General features: G+C 40.0%; 1 protein-coding gene across 4 annotated transcripts; it reads left to right on the forward strand.

Annotated features, from left to right (window-relative positions):
- Positions 1-808: 808 nt before the first annotated feature.
- LOC106577766 (interferon-induced very large GTPase 1) lies at positions 809-11,515 on the forward strand. 4 transcript variants are annotated; one of them, XM_014156095.2, is made up of 7 exons: positions 809-1,098; positions 1,450-1,558; positions 2,490-2,611; positions 3,752-3,878; positions 4,654-4,911; positions 5,026-5,286; positions 5,398-11,515. In XM_014156095.2, the coding sequence occupies exons 2-7, from the start codon at positions 1,474-1,476 to the stop codon at positions 10,083-10,085; spliced, it is 5,541 nt and encodes a 1,846-aa protein (XP_014011570.1). In that variant the 5' UTR covers positions 809-1,098; positions 1,450-1,473; the 3' UTR covers positions 10,086-11,515. The 4 variants fall into 4 exon arrangements, with proteins under 4 accessions (XP_014011570.1, XP_045557362.1, XP_014011568.1 ...); XM_045701406.1 differs by having other exon boundaries at positions 810-1,098; positions 2,520-2,611; XM_014156093.2 differs by having other exon boundaries at positions 833-1,098; positions 1,461-1,558.
- The last annotated feature ends 7,463 nt before the right edge of the window (positions 11,516-18,978 follow it).

Below are 18,978 nucleotides of genomic sequence, written 5' to 3' on the forward strand. Positions count from 1 at the left end.
TATTGTTAGGGTTGAACTGGCTATTTGTTTGCATAACCTATATAATATACTGGGGAAGCTATGCTACATTATTAAGTATATAAACTACGGATAAGTCAACTGCTGAAGACAAGAACTACAACCGGCAACAGGAAGTGCGTCACGAGGCTGGGACCAGCCTGCACGCCGACGATAGGAGGAGCAAGTTTAAACCACGCTCCTCCTCCCTCTGACAGGCCAGCATTGAGCGGGAACGATCACTGTCAGAGTATATAATAGAGAACAATAGGATGTGACGGTCTCTTCTCTGTTTGCCCTGCGAGGTGTCACAGAGAGACCGTATATACGAACAACTCATTTACCATACACGTGTTTGCATTAATTAAAGTACAAATAAATCAGAAGTTACTATGTGCTGACTATTTTGTTCTGATACCAGAATCGAATTGACGCAACTTTAACAATAGTCACTTTAATAACTCTACCTACATGTACATATTACCTCAATAACCTCGACTAACCGGTGCCCCTGCACATTGACTCGGTATGGCTACCTCCTGTATATAGCCTATTTTACTGCTGCTCTATAATTTTGTTACTTTTATTTTTGTAGGTATTTTTCATATAACTGAATTGTTGGTTAAGCGCTTGTAAGTAAGCATTTCACTGTATGGTCTACACTTGTTCTATTCGAGAACATAATATTTGATTTAATTAACCAATACACCAACTAGTCTGCTAAATGTTCATTCATGTTCAAGACCATTCTTGAATCCGTGCCATTGAAAACTTTCTGCAATCTGCGTCGTCGAAACGAAACTCAACGTGGTCTATTGTCGATCGACTGAAATGAAACTGAAGGAAAAGTATAGACGGACTGAACCAAATGATGCTATATATATATTTTTTAACGTTAATTACATTCTAATAACGTGTAGGCTTAAGTTATATGTGAATACAGTGAACTACTGAACATTTTCAAAATGTGATGGCATGAACGTTGTCAGTCTGGCACAATAGACAGATTCATTCTTATACATGGTTCATCCCAATGGCATTTAGTACAGTAGCTGGAACAGTTGATTATGCATTGTCATTGAGCTGCATGCTGATATACAGGTAAATCGTGTCTCATCAAACTTTGCTTATCAAACTGTCTAATAGCTTAAATCACAAAGCAACTTATTATGTTTTTATCTTTTTTTTAACGAAGTGAAAGTTTATACAACCTGTAGGCCTACGGAATTGTAAATCTAATATCATATTAGCTGATTATATACTAAGCTTGCTGTAGGCTAATATACTTTTTACGAATGCAAATGTTTGATAGGGTAGGTTAATATACTTACGTTTTTTGTTTACATTCTCATGATCCGTTTATGTGGCATTGATTTAAAAATATATTCATTCTATGGGGTGGCTAAATTACTACAACACTTCACTGTTACGCACATTTTTATTGAATTCCAGTTGTGTTCCAGACATTTTCTGAAAATGAAGTGTCATCGTTGTCACACGCTTTGTGAGGAGGGACAGCAGTTGTGCTTGACATGCAACGCAATCGTCGAGGAAGAGAGAGGTAGGTAGCCTCTGGCCTTTTTTTTAGATGAGTGATTTTTTTCAATTATTGACAAAATACATTTAAGCAATAAGGCCCGAGGAGGTGTGGTATATTAAGTTAAATATACCATGGCTAAGTGCTGTTCTTTGCACGAAGCATTGCGGAGTGCCTGGACGCAGCCCTTAGCCGTGGGTATATTGGCCATATATCACAAACCCCCGAGGTGCCTTATTGCTATTATAAACTGGTTACCAACGAAATTAGAGTAGTAAAAATAAATAGTTTTGTCATATGTGAATACAGTGAACTATACGGTCTGATATACCACGGCTGTCAGCCAATCAGCATTCAGGGCCTGAACCACTTCGTTTCTAATGAAAAAAACTACATTTGATAGTGTTTCACCATCTTTTTGATGTGCTGCAACATATTTGATTAGCATTGTAACATAAGCTCATCTACTGTATTATTGTCACGGCTTTCGTCGTCGTCAGACGATATAGCGAAATCATCGTCGGAAAAGGAGGACCAATATGCAGCAGGTTTGACAATGCTCATCTTGAAGTTTATTAACTCAGAAGTGAACACAAAATAATAAACAACGTACTCACGATCTACTAGCCAGTCCTGTTAGGCTCACACACGCTAAACAAGAAACAATCTCCCACTAATGACAAACACAAACACACCCTAATATATAGAACTCTCAATCAAAGGCAAAGAGAAAACACCTGTCTTCAATTGAGAGGCCCAACCCCAATTAACCAACCATAGAAACACACTCACTAGACTACACATAGAAATACATAAACAGACCATAAACCAAAAAACCCGGAAATACTAAATCAAACGCCCTTCTACCAAAACACCACCCCGAACCACATAAAACAAATACCCACTGCCACGTCCTGACCAAACTACAATAACAATTAACCCTTATACTGGCCAGGACGTGACAATTATCCCAAACGTGTTGCAGAGCCAGACAGTCTAAAAGATGTGACCTATGACCGGGGTAGGAGTGGGGCGGCTGAAGACACCTTGCCAATGGACAGATCCTCAGATGAAGAGGTAGGGTTTTCTGTTCCTCTTTCACATATACGTCTTTCCAGATAGAAATGTGTTGTATAACTTATCATACAGAATCAATAACCTTGTCAGCTCGATATATATACAGTGCCTTGCAAAAGTATTCATACCCCTTTGATTTCTTCACATTTTATTGGGTTACAAAGTGAGATTTACATGGATTTAATTGAATGTTTTTGTCTACTCAAAATACTCTGCAATGTCAAAGTGGAAGAACATATCACATTTAAAAAAATATTAACAAAAATGTGATAACTAAAATGTAGTTGTTGCATAAGTATTCAGCCCCTTAGCCTAAATTAGTTCAATAGTAAATTAGTTCAATAGTAAATTAGTTCAATAGTAAATTAGTTCAATAGTAAATTAGTTCAATAGTAAATTTGGCTTAACAAATAACATAATAAGTTACATGGACTCTGTGTGTCACCGGTGCTCCCTCTCCGGCCTCTAGGTCACCAGGCTGCTCGTTATGGCGCAAACCTTTCACCATAGTTACACGCACCTGCGCGTCATCAGACTCACCTGGACTCCATCACTTCCCTGATTAGCTTCCCTATATATGTCACTCCCTTTGGTTTCTTCCCCAGGCGTCATTGTTTTGTTTCAGTTTCATGTCAATTTGACAGAGCTTGAATAATTTTTGTAATAATTGGCAAATGTTGCACAGTCCAGGTGTGGAAAGCTCTTAAAGACTTACCCAGAAGGACTCAACAGTTGTAGTCGCTGCCAAATGTGATTGTACCATGTATTGACTCATGGGGTTGAGTATTTATTTTATATATACAGTATATATGTAGATATTTATTGTAAAACATTTTTTATTTTTTTTTACAAATGTTAGATTTTTTCTTTCACTTTGACATTACAGAGTATTTTGTGTGGATCATTTAAAAAAAGGACAATTAAATGTATTTTAATCCCACTTTGTAACTCAATTAAATGTGGAAAAAATCAAGGGATGTGAATACTTTCTGTAGTTGTCCTTAAAATATGCCCTCTGTTATTAAGTAAATTGCTTTGCAATTTGCAATGTGGGAAAATATTTAAATCATTAAATTGACTGAAATTTCAAAGGATAAAACCTTTAATTCCTGCTGTAAATGTTTTTATTTCCATTTGAAGGAATTTCATGATGCCAGTGATCAATTCCTTGACTTAAAACTTGGGGAAGATGAGGACACATCTCAGAGAGTACAAGCTGACGGTCTGGAGGTAGAGCAAGCTCAACAGATGGAGGCTGCTGTAGCAGGTGCTTCAATCATATTAGAGGAATTTTGATCATTTACATATACTGAATCTGAATTATTGGCAACCTTAGAGTATACTTTATCATTTCATAAAACGAATATCCGTTTCTTTCCATTCACATGAAAACACTGCATCTGTATGCATATTAGGGAGTTGTAGTGATATTATGTTGTAACCAGTGGTGTAGTGGGGGATAAACACACATAAATTATTTGTATTTTGTTCAAGAGTTTACTCACCGATCATGGAAAAGTGCATAAAATATACGGAGCATTACTTTATTCACTGCGAACAGCCAAAAGCAGTTACCCACCATTTTCTTTACCACTACATTAGTGGTTGTATTTGATAATAACCGTCACTGGTTGTATCTGTTTTTCACTGCTAGCATAACAACAGTAGGGATGATGCAGTATAATAGCATTTATTTATAACCTTTTCATGCCTGAAAAGAGAGTTGTGTTGATAACTCTTCAATATGGATAGTCATTGTCATAAAAACTTGTTTTATTAAATTAAGAATTTCAAATATCATGGTATATCCCTGTCTGTAACAATGTCAAAATGATAATTTCATTTAGTTTAATAACACAAATCTTTTTCATTGTTATAATAGGCCTACAATTTATTTCCTAAAAAAATGAACACTCACACAAGTAATCAAATACTAACGTCCATTCGGATATTCAAATACCTGCGCCAATTCCTAGCTGCTATAATTCTTTTCCCAAAAATTAAACATAATTTATAACATATCTTTTTGCTCTCTCCCACAGAGCTCTCCTCCCCTGGATATATAACATTTCACTATGTTGGCAGTGACTCTGTTTCTCTGAGCTGGCTTCCTTTTGACCCGGCACAGAGGTACGAATTGACCTACTCCTGCCACACCCAGAGAGAGATCCTGTCCATCCAAGGATTCAACAGCACTGAAGTGGAAGGTTTGTACCCGGGGACAGACTACACTTTCAGCGTCACATCGGTCACTGACAATAGGAATCAGAGAGCGTCGGTCACAATGTCCATGTATACAAGTAAGTACATTGATTCATACATGTCCTCTTGCATTACAGGGAGAATTATGTTTCACTTGTGTTTTCATTATTCCAGTTATAATTGAATTGGGTCCTTTTTTGTCCTTTTTGCAGAACCTGTGCCACCGGAAAAGATAAAGATAGATTATGTCAGCAGTGAATCAGTGTCTCTGAGTTGGGACAAACGTGTTGGTAATCCTGAGGCATGTCTCGTGACCTGTTCCTGTGACGGAGAGGAAGTCCAGAAGATAACAACTGTATCCAACACCCTGACGTTCTCCAGTCTGAGTGCAGGTGTCAAGTACTCCTTCCACGTCTCTACGGTGCTGAAGAACGGGACCCAAAGCAAGTCAGCTGTGACATATGCCCGCACAAGTGAGTGTATTAAGAATTTACACTGTGTTATTGTGACAGGAAGATGTTTTCCAATGGATTGATTGTCAACCAAGGAGGTCAAATCTGAAAACCTTCTCTTTTCGTCTACAGAAACCCACCTGGAGAGCTTGCTGCTGGACCTGGGGTTGGAGCAACACTACACAGAGAAGCTCACCCTGAGCAACGTGCTGCAGATTGATGAGAAGACCGTCACAGATGAACCCACTCAGACTCTCTCAGCCCTACCATGGTCTTTTCTGAAGAGGTTAATGATGGTTAATGTAACAGCTAGAAGTGTGAAATGCACCTCATCAGGAGGCGAGGCAAGTTGTGATGCTTCATTTTGCAACATAGAGCTAGATCTGGAGAATCTGGTTGATAACCTGGATTCTAGTAATGTGGTGAACCCCTTAGACATTGTTACTGCTCTCTTTCTGTGCTCTAATGGTTTTCTGCAGCAAGAGATGGCATTGAAAATGTCAATGTGTCAGTTTTCTGTGCCCCTGCTTCTCCCCAATTGTGACACAGAACAGTGTATGCTCATGCTTTGGGCAATACGAGACATTGTCAAGAAGTTTAGGCCTCATTCATTGGCAGACCCAAGAGGATTTGTTGAAGACAGGATTGTTCTCTCTGACCTCCCCATGGTCTCTTTTGTCAGATTGGGTGAGTGCTCTGTGTCCAAGTCGCAGATTCTGAACAAGCTTCTGAGTAATCCCCAACAGTATCACGATACGTTTGTCCACCACGACATGGAATGCGGTGATAGTCCAAGGAAGATATCCAATGGATTGGTTGAGATAAGCTGGTACCTCCCAAGTGGGAAAAGAAACATTGATATTTTTGGTGAAGCTGTTGCTGTAACCAATCTGAGAGGGGACATCAGTTCTTTTGAAACACAATATTCCTTTCTTTGCCAGACCTCTGCAGCAGTCTTTGTGTTCTTTGACAACCTGGACAACAAGTACAAGCTACTGACCAGCCAACACACCAAGGCACAGCTGTTTCTGGTGGGTAACCCACAGAGCAAGAGTTTCAGCATTGATGCTTTAAAGAAAACAGCAGCAGAGTTGAACTTGAAGAAAAGCAACATCATCCTGAAAACCAAACAGATGAATGATGCAGACTTTGTGAAGAACCTGAGAAATACAGTTTGGGAGGTCATCAAGAGTTCAAAGTCCAGAATGCCATTGGAGCAAATGGCTGAAGTGGCACACGAGCTTGGGATCTTTGTTGATGAGGACCGCCAAGAATGTCAGAGTGCCAAGCAAAATGCGGATGCAATCACATCAAAAATTCATGACACACCACAGTATAAGGAAACACAGCTTCCCTTGCAAGGACAGATCTGGAAGGAGCTGGCACGTCTAGAGAAGGAGGAATGCAGACTGCGGAAAGCTGGTGACAAGAACATTGAGATGTACAAAAGTGAACTCCAAACAGACAAAATACAACTTAGGGAACAGCAAAGGAGTTATGACATGTCAGAGGCAATGACCTGCTTCATAAATGCAATATCAAGCACAGGGCTAGAAAGGTCCTACTTCTTGAAATGGATGCGTATGAATCTGGACAATCTGTCTCGTAAAAACCTTTCTGGCCTTAGGGACCTGTACAAAGAAAAGTCTCAGAATTTGTCTGAAAATCAAGATGAAATTGCATACCTTGATAGACAGATTTCAAACAGTTCTTTGGGAACCGAACATTTCCTGCGGGAAATGGGTCAACTGTACGAATCTTCAGTCTTATTGGGAGAAACTGAAGAGTCACGGCAACAACTGCAGCACCTGCCCAAACTATGTGCTGAGCTGCTTCTGGATGGGTTTCCTCTGGAGCTGGTGGACGGAGACGCGTCTAACATACCTCTGAGATGGGTGAGTGATGTGCTGCATCAGCTCAATGTCTTAGTGCAGCCGAAGAACAAGATCCTGGTGGTAACCGTTCTAGGTGTTCAGAGCACAGGAAAGTCCACTCTACTGAATACAATGTTTGGAGTGCAGTTCGCAGTCAGTAGCGGCAGATGCACAAGAGGTGCCTTCTTGCTTCTCATCAAAGTCAAAGAGGACTTCAAGAAAGAGCTGAAGTGCGACTTTGTAGTGATCATCGACACAGAAGGGCTGAAGTCGCCAGAGCTGGCACAGCTGGATGACAGCTTTGAGCACGACAACGAGCTAGCCACACTTGTTGTCGGGCTGAGTGATGTAACAATAATAAACATTGCCATGGAGAACTCAACCGAGATGAAGGACATCCTTCAAATTGTTGTCCATGCTTTTCTCCGGATGAAAGAGGTGGGAAAGAAACCCAAGTGTCAGTTCGTCCACCAGAATGTGGCAGATGTTTCGGCACACGACAAGAACATGAGAGACCGAAAACTACTGTTGGAGCAATTGAACGAGATGACCCAGGCAGCAGCCAGCATGGAAAACAAAGAAGAGAACAAGATCTTCACTGATGTAATGGAGTACAACCCAGAGACTGGTAACTGGTACATCCCTGGACTTTGGCATGGAAACCCTCCAATGGCACCAGTCAACGCTGGGTACAGCGAGTCCGTCTACGAGTTTAAAAAAAACATGATTGAAGTCTTAGAGAAATGTGAGGCCTCCGGAAACAACATAACAGAGTTTCTGGAGTGGACAAAAAGCTTGTGGAATGCTGTGAAGTATGAAAACTTCATCTTCAGCTTCAGAAACAGCCTGGTAGCTGATGCCTACATGAAGTTGTGCACTGAGTTCCACAAATGGGAATGGTCATTCAGAAAGCACATGTATACTTGGGTAACAAATGCTGAAACAAGGATCTCCAACTTTGGGACAATCACTGTGAAAGCTCAGTCATCAGATATGAAAGACTTGATATACAAATTGAAAAATGATGCTTCCCTAGAGCTTTCCAAATGGGAGAAGACCATTCTTGACAACTTGACAAAGTATTATGAACAGACAGAAGGCCATGTGCATCTAGTGGAGGGGTACAGAGAGGTCTTCTCCAACAGTGCAAAAAGCCTTCGACGAGAAATGGAGAACTCTGTGCTGAATCAACTTGATTCAGCTGCTGAGATCAGACAGGGAATGAACAATCTGGACACAATAAAGAAGACCCACACAGCAAGACTGGAAGAGAATGTTCTGGGATTAATTGAGAAATGCAGGAAGAGCAAATCTGAGAAGTCGGATCAGGAACTAGAGAGAGATTTTGATCAGATGTGGCATGAAACTGTGCGGCAGTTGTCCTTCCCAGGATTGAAGAAGAAAAACATTACTGGAAAGATTTTTTGCCAGCTCCGTTCAAACTTGACCCGGAAGGGAAGTTCTGTGAATGAAATGATAGCTAGAGTAAAGCTGGAACATTTTGGAAAAGAGCCATTCAAAGTGCCTTCTGATGGGTTTGTAAGGAAAGTAAAACAATGGCTTCACTTGGATGAACACACACAGAAAACCCAGTTGATGGCTGACAACCTCATAGAGGCTTGCAGACAATTTGTGTTGGAGCAGGTGGAAAGGGAAACAGATTACCATGAGAATTATATTCAGGAGATCCTACACATGATTGAGGAAAGATTAAAAGCCAACAAAGATCTTGAGACTGATGTCAAATTTGAAGTGTTACTAAAACTACATATCTGTGGAGTTGCAGCCAGGAAATTTCAGCAAATGCATGAACATTTCATAGAAGTCAATGACCCACGCCGATGCCTTGATCTGTACAAAGACAAGTACTGCTCTGACTTCAAGGACTTGTTCAATGAACGAGACCAGTGTCAGAAAAAAGCGAAAGAATTCACATGCCTCTGCCTCAGACCTGCACTGGAAGAAAGTGTTGCCCATTCCTTGGGTCCAGATATCGTTGATGAAATGCTGACAGGAAAAAATGCCCTTCAATTCAGCACTCGTGCATTTTTCCAGTACTCAATCTTGAAACATTTGCTTTCAGAATTAAACTTTGAGAACTATGACAGCTACATTTGTTCGTATGAAAAGTTTGTCAAGGATTGGATATTTGATCAAATCAGGGAGCGCTTTTCAAAGGGACAAAAAATGTTTCAGTTGGAAGACAAACATCTGAAAGCAATCGTCAAGAAAATAACGGATGCCATCACAACGGCCCAAACCAAGAAAAACAGCAACTTTGAGGACTTCATTCAGAACATTTGCAGGGAGCTTGGAGATACACTGGTCATTCCCAAGGATGCTCTGAGTGCCTTCATGATCCTCAATAATGCTGAACAAGAGCAGTTTGCCCACTGTCTCAAAACATCTGTTGAAGAAATGGAACAATCCCTGAGGACCAAGTTCCAAGAGGGAGTGGATGCACAGAGAAAACTGGAACAATTGAGGATTAAACCACAGAATGTTCTTTTCAAAAGAGTGTTCGGCTGTGGGAAGCAGTGTCCATTCTGCAAGGCACCGTGCGAGGCAGGAGGAGAGGCCCACACAGACCACTGTGCCTCAATACACAGACCACAGGGTCTGGGCCAGTACAGGTTTGTGTACTCAAGGAAACTCGTGACTGATATCTGCTCCTCCTCTGTGTTCAGTGAGCAACAATTCCAATGCTACGAGACAAAACAAAAATACCATCCTTACAAAAAGTACAGAGAGATTTTCCCCAACTGGCATATCCCGGCCGATCCTAGCATCGAGGCCTCAGACTACTGGAAATATGTGATGGCAAAATTCAACAATGAATTTGCCAGAAAATATGACGCACTCCCAGCAAAAACACCACCTGCCTGGAAATTGATCACAAAGGAACAGGCAGAAAAAAGCCTCAAAGAGTCTTTTAGCATCAAGTGAGAGCCTCTACCTCAAATAGGAATTGTAATATAATGAACAATGGTGTCGGGCCATAGTCTAACAAAAGACATTACCTGCAAGAATAAATGTCAGATTTCAAATATGAATTTTTCTGTATCTGTTTATGTACGTTTTCACAATCAAAACCGTGGTCCTTGCCATCTGCTTCATGAGCAGTATGTTCTCTAAATTGAAGAGCCTTGGAATGGGGGCTGGAATGATAATCTGTTATACACTGTGCCTCAACTACTTGTCACTACTCTGTTTTTGCATAGCTTGAAAGCAATTCGCAAAAGATACATCAGTCCTTAAACTTGATGTGTCTACTTGGTAGGCACTGACAACGATCAACAAGGAATCTATTTTCCAATGCTTTATAGGGGCAATCAGCAGTTGCTAAATCCATTTCTGGACTTAGAAATGAATCATCATATGTAACCATTGATTCTTGAAGAATATACAGTAACTTATAAATGCCTCATGAGTTTAGTTCAACTGTCGTACCCCATCAAAACCCAAGATATAAGCTTGTTTTACTCCCAACATTTGTAAACAAAGAACATTTAAACAAACACTATATAGCCTCAAACATCCATAACTCTGTCTATGAATATCAGCCATTTAATGTTTGGGTTCTTACAGTATGCGGTGAATGGATTTATATTTAATTTTTCTGTAACATTCATTGGGTTAGGTAAAATCAAGCATTGGTCTGACCTTTTTTTTTTTTACTTACACTTAAGTGATTTAGGAAATTGTTGAGAAACAATTACATTTGAAAATGGTGGTGTTCTCCGAGACTATAATAGTTTTCAAAACTTTTTACTTTCCAAAGAGACTTTGAGATTAAATATTCTATTGCGTTATTGTCCCTTTGAAATATCATTAATATTTGTAGTAGCTTAATATTTAGATTAGATTGTGTACTTACAATACTGTAACGTTAAGTACACACACACAATCATCCTGATAACGCTCACTGTATAAGTAGTTCCCACCAAATATATTACATAATCAACTAATCACTTTATATAATATATCAATGAAAAATAATCTTTACAGTCCTTGAACTGGTCCAGTTTTTTGACGTGTTGCAGTCAACACTCTGCTATGAATGTCTTTTAACAAAGTAGGCTACACCAACTGTAGTAAAAGTTCCCATGTAAAATGTATTCAATGATTATATATTTAGAGAAAATTAGGTTCTATTGAATACAACACAAAAGCTGATGTAATAAATGTACTGGACTACCAGCTGAATATAAAACAATCAAGTAGCTGTTTATTGCGGTGGTAGCACAAACAACATGGCACAGTCATGAGAGAATGAAAACACAAGGCTGACAACTTGAGTTTCATTCATCAAATTTCCTGTGAGAAGTATATTGTAATTGTAAATAAACTTTTTTTTACATTTAAGTAAACCATTACCTTCAGAAATATTTTGGATATACTTGATGTTTGGATTTTCTTGTTGTTGGTTTGTTTCTTTAAATGACCGAAGTAAAATGCTTTCTGGTTCAGATTCAGAGCAAAAGGTTAAAAATGGTATGCATTAAGGTTAGATAGACAGACTAAGGTTTACAGTGCATTACAATGCATCTGGTTGAATATGCCGGCTAAGGTTTACAGTGCATATGTTAGAGTCACAGCTCACATGGAGATGAAGGGTGACCATTATTCCTCTGCTTCACCATGAAGGCCAAGGGGTCTCCTATGAGCCGGCCCATCCGGATATGAGTCATATTGAGGGCGTTGCAGGACGTATAGACGTCAGAAAGGTCAGAGTTTATCCCAGAGGAGATGTACTCCCCACAGGTGGGGCCCCTCAGTTCTGGGGCGCAGTAAACCTTTTAGGAGTAGTAAACTGTTAAAATGAAGTGTTTTGTAACACTAAAACTAGTGGCAACTGAGCTGTCACCACCCTAAAGTAGACAAAACCTTAACTTTGCTGGAGTATTGAAACACATGGTTGTGAGGGTATTGGGGCAGATTTAAGATGTACTGAAACATTCATCCTGAGGTGTTCTCAAACATGACATGGTGTGTTGTAACACCACATAATCAAGAGTTGTGCAACACCTTTCAGAGTCTGGGTGCACAAACCTGGAAAAGTTTGAAAACACTTGGTGTTTCAAGTCCTGTGTAGTGCAGAATTAGATCCCTTCTGGAGTTTACAAATACTGTAAATGAGAGACCCTCATCTTATTGCATAGTCCCTACTCTTATATGGTGTGCTGATAAACTCCTCATTGGTAATTCCAAAAGGTCAAATGTACCGTATTATGCTCAAACAAAGGGCACAAGAAAACAGTTTTGTGAAAACACAAATTAACAAGTTAGAGCTTCCGCTTTCAAGGAGCGGGAGACTAATCCAGACGCTTATAAGAAATCCCGCTATGCCCTCAGACTAACCATCAAACAAGCAAAGCGTCAATACAGGATTAAGATTGAATCCTACTACACCGGCTCTGACGCTGGTCGGATGTGGCAGGGCTTGAAAACTATTACGGACTACAAAAGGAAACCCAGACGTGAGCTGCCCAGACTACTAGATGAGGTAAATGCCTTTTATGCTCGCTTCGAGGCAAGCAACACTGAAGCATGCACAAGAGCACCAGCTGTTCTGGATGACTGTGTGATAACGATCTCGGTAGCCGATGTGAGCAAGACCTTTAAACAGGCCAACATTCACAAAGCCACGGGCCAGATGGATTACCAGGACGTGTACTCAAAGCATGCGCGGACCAACTGGCAAGTGTCTTCACTGACATTTTCAACCTCTCCCTGACTGAGTCTGTAATACCTACATGTTTCAAGCAGACCACCATTATCCCTGTGCCCAAGGAAGTGAAGGTAACCTGCCTAAATGATTACTGCCCCGTAGCACTCACGTTGGTAGCCATGAAGTGCTTTGAAAGGCTTGTCAGGGCTCACATCAACAGCATCCTCTCGGATATCCTAGACCCACTCTAATTCTTGTACCGCCCCAACAGATCCACAAATGATGCAATCGCACTCCACACTGCCCTTTCCCAGCTGGACAAAAGGAACACCTATGTTCCACCTATGTTCCTTGTCATAACACAAGTATTAAACATTAATAGAAATATGCAAAATGCCTACGTGATTAAGCTATGCAAATATAGCAACAAGATAACAATATGAATGTCAAAAGTAGGATGCAATAACATGTGGTGTGGTAGGCCAATGCTAGAACAGGCTAAATTGGAAGTGGTATATATTGTAGCATCTAACATGTATTGTGGTAGGCCAATGCTAGAACAGGCTAAATTGGCAGTGGTATTTAGTGTTTAACATGTGGGTCACACATCAAACAGTAGGTAAAGCTAGTAGGCAAACAAGCCAGCAGTATTAACTAAAGCAGGCCTTCATTTGCATAAAAACAAGTGCTCGAAAGGGGCAAACAATGACGTGTCAATTAATAACTACATGTAGCATCATGAAAATTGATAAATGAATCAAAATGGCTGTTTGGCTCGGACTATTAGCATTAACGGCCGAAATGCTACACAAAACAAAATGCTCTTGTTGAGAGAATTTATTTTACCTTCTTTAATGTGATAAACGTGAGAACACAATGTTTCATTGACACATACTTTCTTGGATTGTTTTGGAGAGTTTCATCTGTGTGTTTGGTGTGCTCTCAGCCAGAGGCGTCATGCCCATAGAGGATACAAGGGCATGTGCCCTGTTAGATTTGTCCTGTTTTTTTTTTAAATGTATTTGTAAAACATATATACGAGTGACATATCAGACAACTGAAACCTGAAAAACGTTACAATCTTGTGGCTAGCAAATAGCAACTAATGTCAGCTAAGCATAGCTAGAAATGTTAAGCCCAAAGCCAGCCAGCTAATAACTTTAGCTTGCGTGCTAGCAGCTTGAAATTAGCTAGCTAATTAAATGTGTTTTAAATATACATTTTCTAGTTAACTAATTATAGGCTGAACATTTCCTTACCCAAATTAAGTTATTTACAGTTGAAGTCGGAAGTTTACATACACTTAGGTTGGAGTCATTAAAACCCGTGTTTCAACCACTCCACACATTTCTTGTTAACAAACTATAGTTTTGGTAAGTCTGTTAGGACATCTACTTTGTACATGACACAAGTACTTTTTCCAACAATTGTTTACAGACAGATTATTTCTCTAATAATTCACTGTATCACAATTCCAGTGGGTCAGAAGTTTACATACACTAAGTTGACTGTGCCTTTAAACAGCTTGGACAATTCCAGGAAATGATGACATGGCTTTAGAAGCTTCTGGAAGGCTAATTGACATCATTTGAGTCAATTGGAGGTGGACCTGTGGATGTATTTCAAGGTCTACCTTCACACTCAGTACCTATTTGCTTGACATCATGGGGAAATCAAAAGAAATCAGCCAAGACCGCAGAAAAAAATGGTAGACCTCCACAAGTCTGGTTCATCCTTGGGAGCAATTTCCAAACACCTGAAGGTACCACGTTCATCTGTACAAACAATAGTACGCAAGTATAAACACCATGGGACCACGCAGCCGTCATACCGCTCAGGAAGGTGACTCGTTCTATGGTGGGAAAGTACGGGGGTGGCAGCATCATGTTGTAGGGGTGCTTTGCTGCAGGGGGGACTGGTGCACTTCACAAAATAGATGGCATCATGGAGATGGAAAATTATGTGGATATATTGAAGCAACATCTCAAGACATCAGTCAGGAAGTTAATACTTGGTCGCGAATGGGTCTTCCAAATGGACAGTGACCCCAAGCATACTTCCAAAGTTGTTGCAAAATGGCTTAAGGACAACAAAGTCAAGGTATTGGAGTGGTCATCACAAAGCCCTGACCTCAAGCCTATATAAAATTTGTGGGCAGAACTGAAAAAGCATTTGCGAGCAAGGAGGCCTATAAACCTGACTCAGTTACACCAGCTCTGTCAGGAGGAATGGGCCAAAATTCACCCAACTTATTGTGGGAAGCTTGTGGAAGGCTACCCTAAATGTTTGACCCAAGTAAAACAATTTAAAGGCAATGCTACCAAATACTAATTGAGTGTATGTAAACTTCTGATCCACTGGGAATGTGATGAAAGAACTATAAGCTGAAATAAATCATTCTCTCTACTATTATTCTGACATTTTACATTCCTAAAGTGGTGATCCTAACTGACCTAAGTCAGGGAATTTTTTGTAGGATTAAATGTCAGGAATTGTGAAACTGAGTTTAAATGTATTTGGCTAAGGTGCATGTAAATTTCCAACTTCAACTGTATATGTTCCTTCTTGGTTTTTCCTTATTGGATGTCTTCTGTTTACATAGTACAATGTGAATCACCCATGCGTTCTAGCTACTACTTGTTTATTTCTGGTTGCATAACACTTCTGCTCTTACCATCCTGAATTCATGAAGGACCCAAATACAGGGGAGGTGCACACAAATTTGCCTGTTTTAATACTTGACCATAGAGTTTGCTAGAGGGCAAACCTGCCACGAATACCCTCTCTACACCTCCATGCCTCAGACTAGGTGAATTCTGAAATGTGCGGCAGCACAATGATTGAAATTCACATTTTGCATCTGATATTGGAGCCCAAGATCCTCACACAGTATGTGGCTGTGTGATTGAGTGGGTGAAATTCCAAAGAAATGTACAATTTTACTGCAGCCGATTCGAGGGTTAATTTCCCACTTCTGCCTGTCCAACTTTCACTCCTTATCTGTCTCCTCCTGTTTATAATCGGTCTAAACAAAGCACAGAAACAATAAAGGTGGAATTTCAGATATAAATATTCTCTATTGGCCCTATTCAGACTTAACAAAGCGTACTCCCCGCCACGGTTTCGCTAAAAAGCTGAGGGATTCATAGACAGAGCTGTGGATGCAAGGACTGACCATCCATGACATATAAATTATAGTTTTAACCATGTTTTACAGGGTTTATATACAGAGTGTGTTAAATTTTCTTTGTTTACAAACATTGGAGTAAGACAAGCTTATATTTTGGATTCTGATGGGATACTACGGTTGAACTAAGCTCATAAGGCAAATGCCTTATGAAGTTAAGTTATAAGTTATATTCTTCAAGAATCAATGGGTACATATCATTAATGTATATGTCCAAAAACCGATGTAGCTACTACGGATTGCCCCTTTAAGATAAGGTGATTTAACATGAATTGAAGTCCTTGCTTTATTGATTCTATGTTAAGTCTACTTATCTCAAGTCTGAATCGGGCCCCATGTGCTCAGTGTAACAAGGGTGGTTCGGAACAACAGTGCAGTCCTGAAGACTGGCTAAGTGGACTAAGGCATTGTTTTGACAAGAAGGAGACCCGGGTTCACATCCACCTCCTCACATGAATACCAGTAAAGAAGTACCCATTTACACATGTTACCTCTGCTATAACTTACATAGCCCTACACATTTTGATTGTAACATTATTTATAATCTCACAATGGGCCTGGCAATTGTGGCCTATAATAAGTGACCAAGTCTACCCTTAAACTATTTATTTCCCAGTGTCTTCTTTAAAAATGAATGTCAACAATCAATATTTATGAAATAAACCAATTATAAATTGAAAACATCCTGATTGAATGAGACACAGTCTGCCAAAACATTAATTTTGTGTTTTGGTGCTTTCTTTTACATGCACTGAAACACCAAAAAGTGTTTTCACAACACTCTCTTAAAAACAAAATCATTCTGATTGAAGTACTTCCATTCTGTTTTGAAATGCACTACATGGCTCATCAAACATCTCATTTCAAAATCATGGGCATTAATGTGAAGTTGGTCCCCCCTTTGCTGCTATAACAGCCTCCACTCTTCTGCGAAGGCTTTCCACTAGATGTTGGAACATTGCTGCGGGGACTTGCTTCCAAGATCATTTGTGAGGTTGGGCACTGATGTTGGCCGATTAGGCCTGGTTCCCAGTCTGTGTTCCAATTCATCCCAAAGGTGTTCAACGGGGTTGAGGTCAGGACTCTGTGCAGGCCAGTCAAGTTCTTCCAGAACGATCTCGACAAACCATTTCTGTACGGACCTCGCTTTGTGCATGGGGGCAATGTCATGCTGAAACAGGAAAGGGCCTTCCCCAAACTGTTGCCCCAAAGCTGGAAGCACAGAATCGTCTAGAACGTCATATGCTGTAGCATTAAGATTTCCCTTCACTGGAACTAAGGATCCTAGCCCAAACCATTATTCCTCCTCCACCAAACTTTACAGTTGGCTTAATGCATTGGGACAGGTAGCGTTCTCCTAGCATCCGCCAAACCCACATTTGTCCGTCGGACTGCCAGTTGGTGAAGCGTGATTCATCGCTCCAGAGTCCAATGGTGGCGAGCTTTACACAAATCCAGCCCACGCTTGGCATTGCGCATGGTGATCTTAGGCTTGTGTGTGACTGCTCGGCCATGGACCATTTCATGAATCTCCCGACGAACAGTTCTTGTGCTGACGTTGCTTCCAGAGGCAGTTTGGAACTCAATAGTAAGTGTTGCAACCGAGGCCTGACGATTTTTACGCTCTGCATGCTTCAGCACTCGGCGGTCCCGTTCTGTGAGTTTGTGTGGCCTACCACTTCGCGGCTTAGCCATTGTTTCTCCTAGACGTTACCACTTCACAATAACTGCACTTTCAGTCGACCAGGGCAGCTCTAGCAGGGCAGAAATTTTATGAACTGACTTGTTGGAAAGGTGGCATCCCATGACGGTGCCATGTTGAAAGACACTGAGTACGGGCCATTCTGCTGCAATGTTTGTCTATGGAGATTGCATGGTTGTGTGCTTAATTTTATACACCTGTCAGCAACGGGTGTAACTGAAATAGCCGAATCCACTAATCTGAAGAGGTGTACATTCAGCCATAGCCGTGGGTGCTGAGGGTGCACACTTTGAATTTTTTTTTTTTTTAATAATAATAATATATATATATATATACAATTATTTATATATATATATAGATATATATATATATATATATATATATATTGTATTTTTTTCAACACTTTTTTGGTTACTACATGATTCCATATGTGTTAAATAACATTGTGTTATTTCATAGTTTTGATGTTTTCACTATTATTCTACAATGTAGAAAATCATAAAAATAAAGAAAAACCCTTGAATGAGTAGGTGTGTCCAAACTTTTGACTGGTACTGTATATATATAAATATCACAAAAGTAGTGCACTGGGCCTTTAATAGACCTGTATTAGCGGATCCGTGTAGCTGTCTGTAGCGTAGGCCCCCCCAAAAATAATTCTGGTGTAATTATATAATTTTGGCAAATGTATTTCAATTTACTTTAAGCTACAGTGCTACCAAATCTTGTCCTATGCTTCGGTTACTCATCACATTAGGAATTGTATTTTATTGTTAGTCTGCAAATACTTTATTATAAAGGTGATTTTTTTATTTATCCCTCCCACCACCCATTTAGAACCTCCTCCTGAAAACAACTTCCCTACATGCTCCCAGACGTCCTTCCACACTTTACAGCAAAACAATACAATTAAAACACTACTTTTGACCAGAGCACCATTTTTCACATTTGCTTAAAACTTAAATGTTGAAGAAGTCAACATAAAGAAGATGTTGCTATTTTCAATGGCACAGATATATACACTGAGTGTACAAACATAATGAACAGCTTCTCTTTCCATGACATAGACTGACAAGGGGAATCCAGGTGAAAGCTGTGATCCCTAATTGATGTCACTTTTTAAATCCACGTCAATCAGTGTAGATTACGGAAAAAAATGGTTAAATAAGTATTTTTGTAGCCTTGAGACATGGATTGTGTGTGTGCCATTCAGAAGGTGAATGGGTAAGACAAAATATTTAAGTGCCTTTGAATGGGGCATGGTAGTTGGTGCCAGGCG

The sequence above is a fragment of the Salmo salar genome, chromosome ssa18 (assembly GCF_905237065.1).
Source record: "Salmo salar chromosome ssa18, Ssal_v3.1, whole genome shotgun sequence".
NCBI classification, from domain to species: domain Eukaryota; kingdom Metazoa; phylum Chordata; class Actinopteri; order Salmoniformes; family Salmonidae; genus Salmo; species Salmo salar.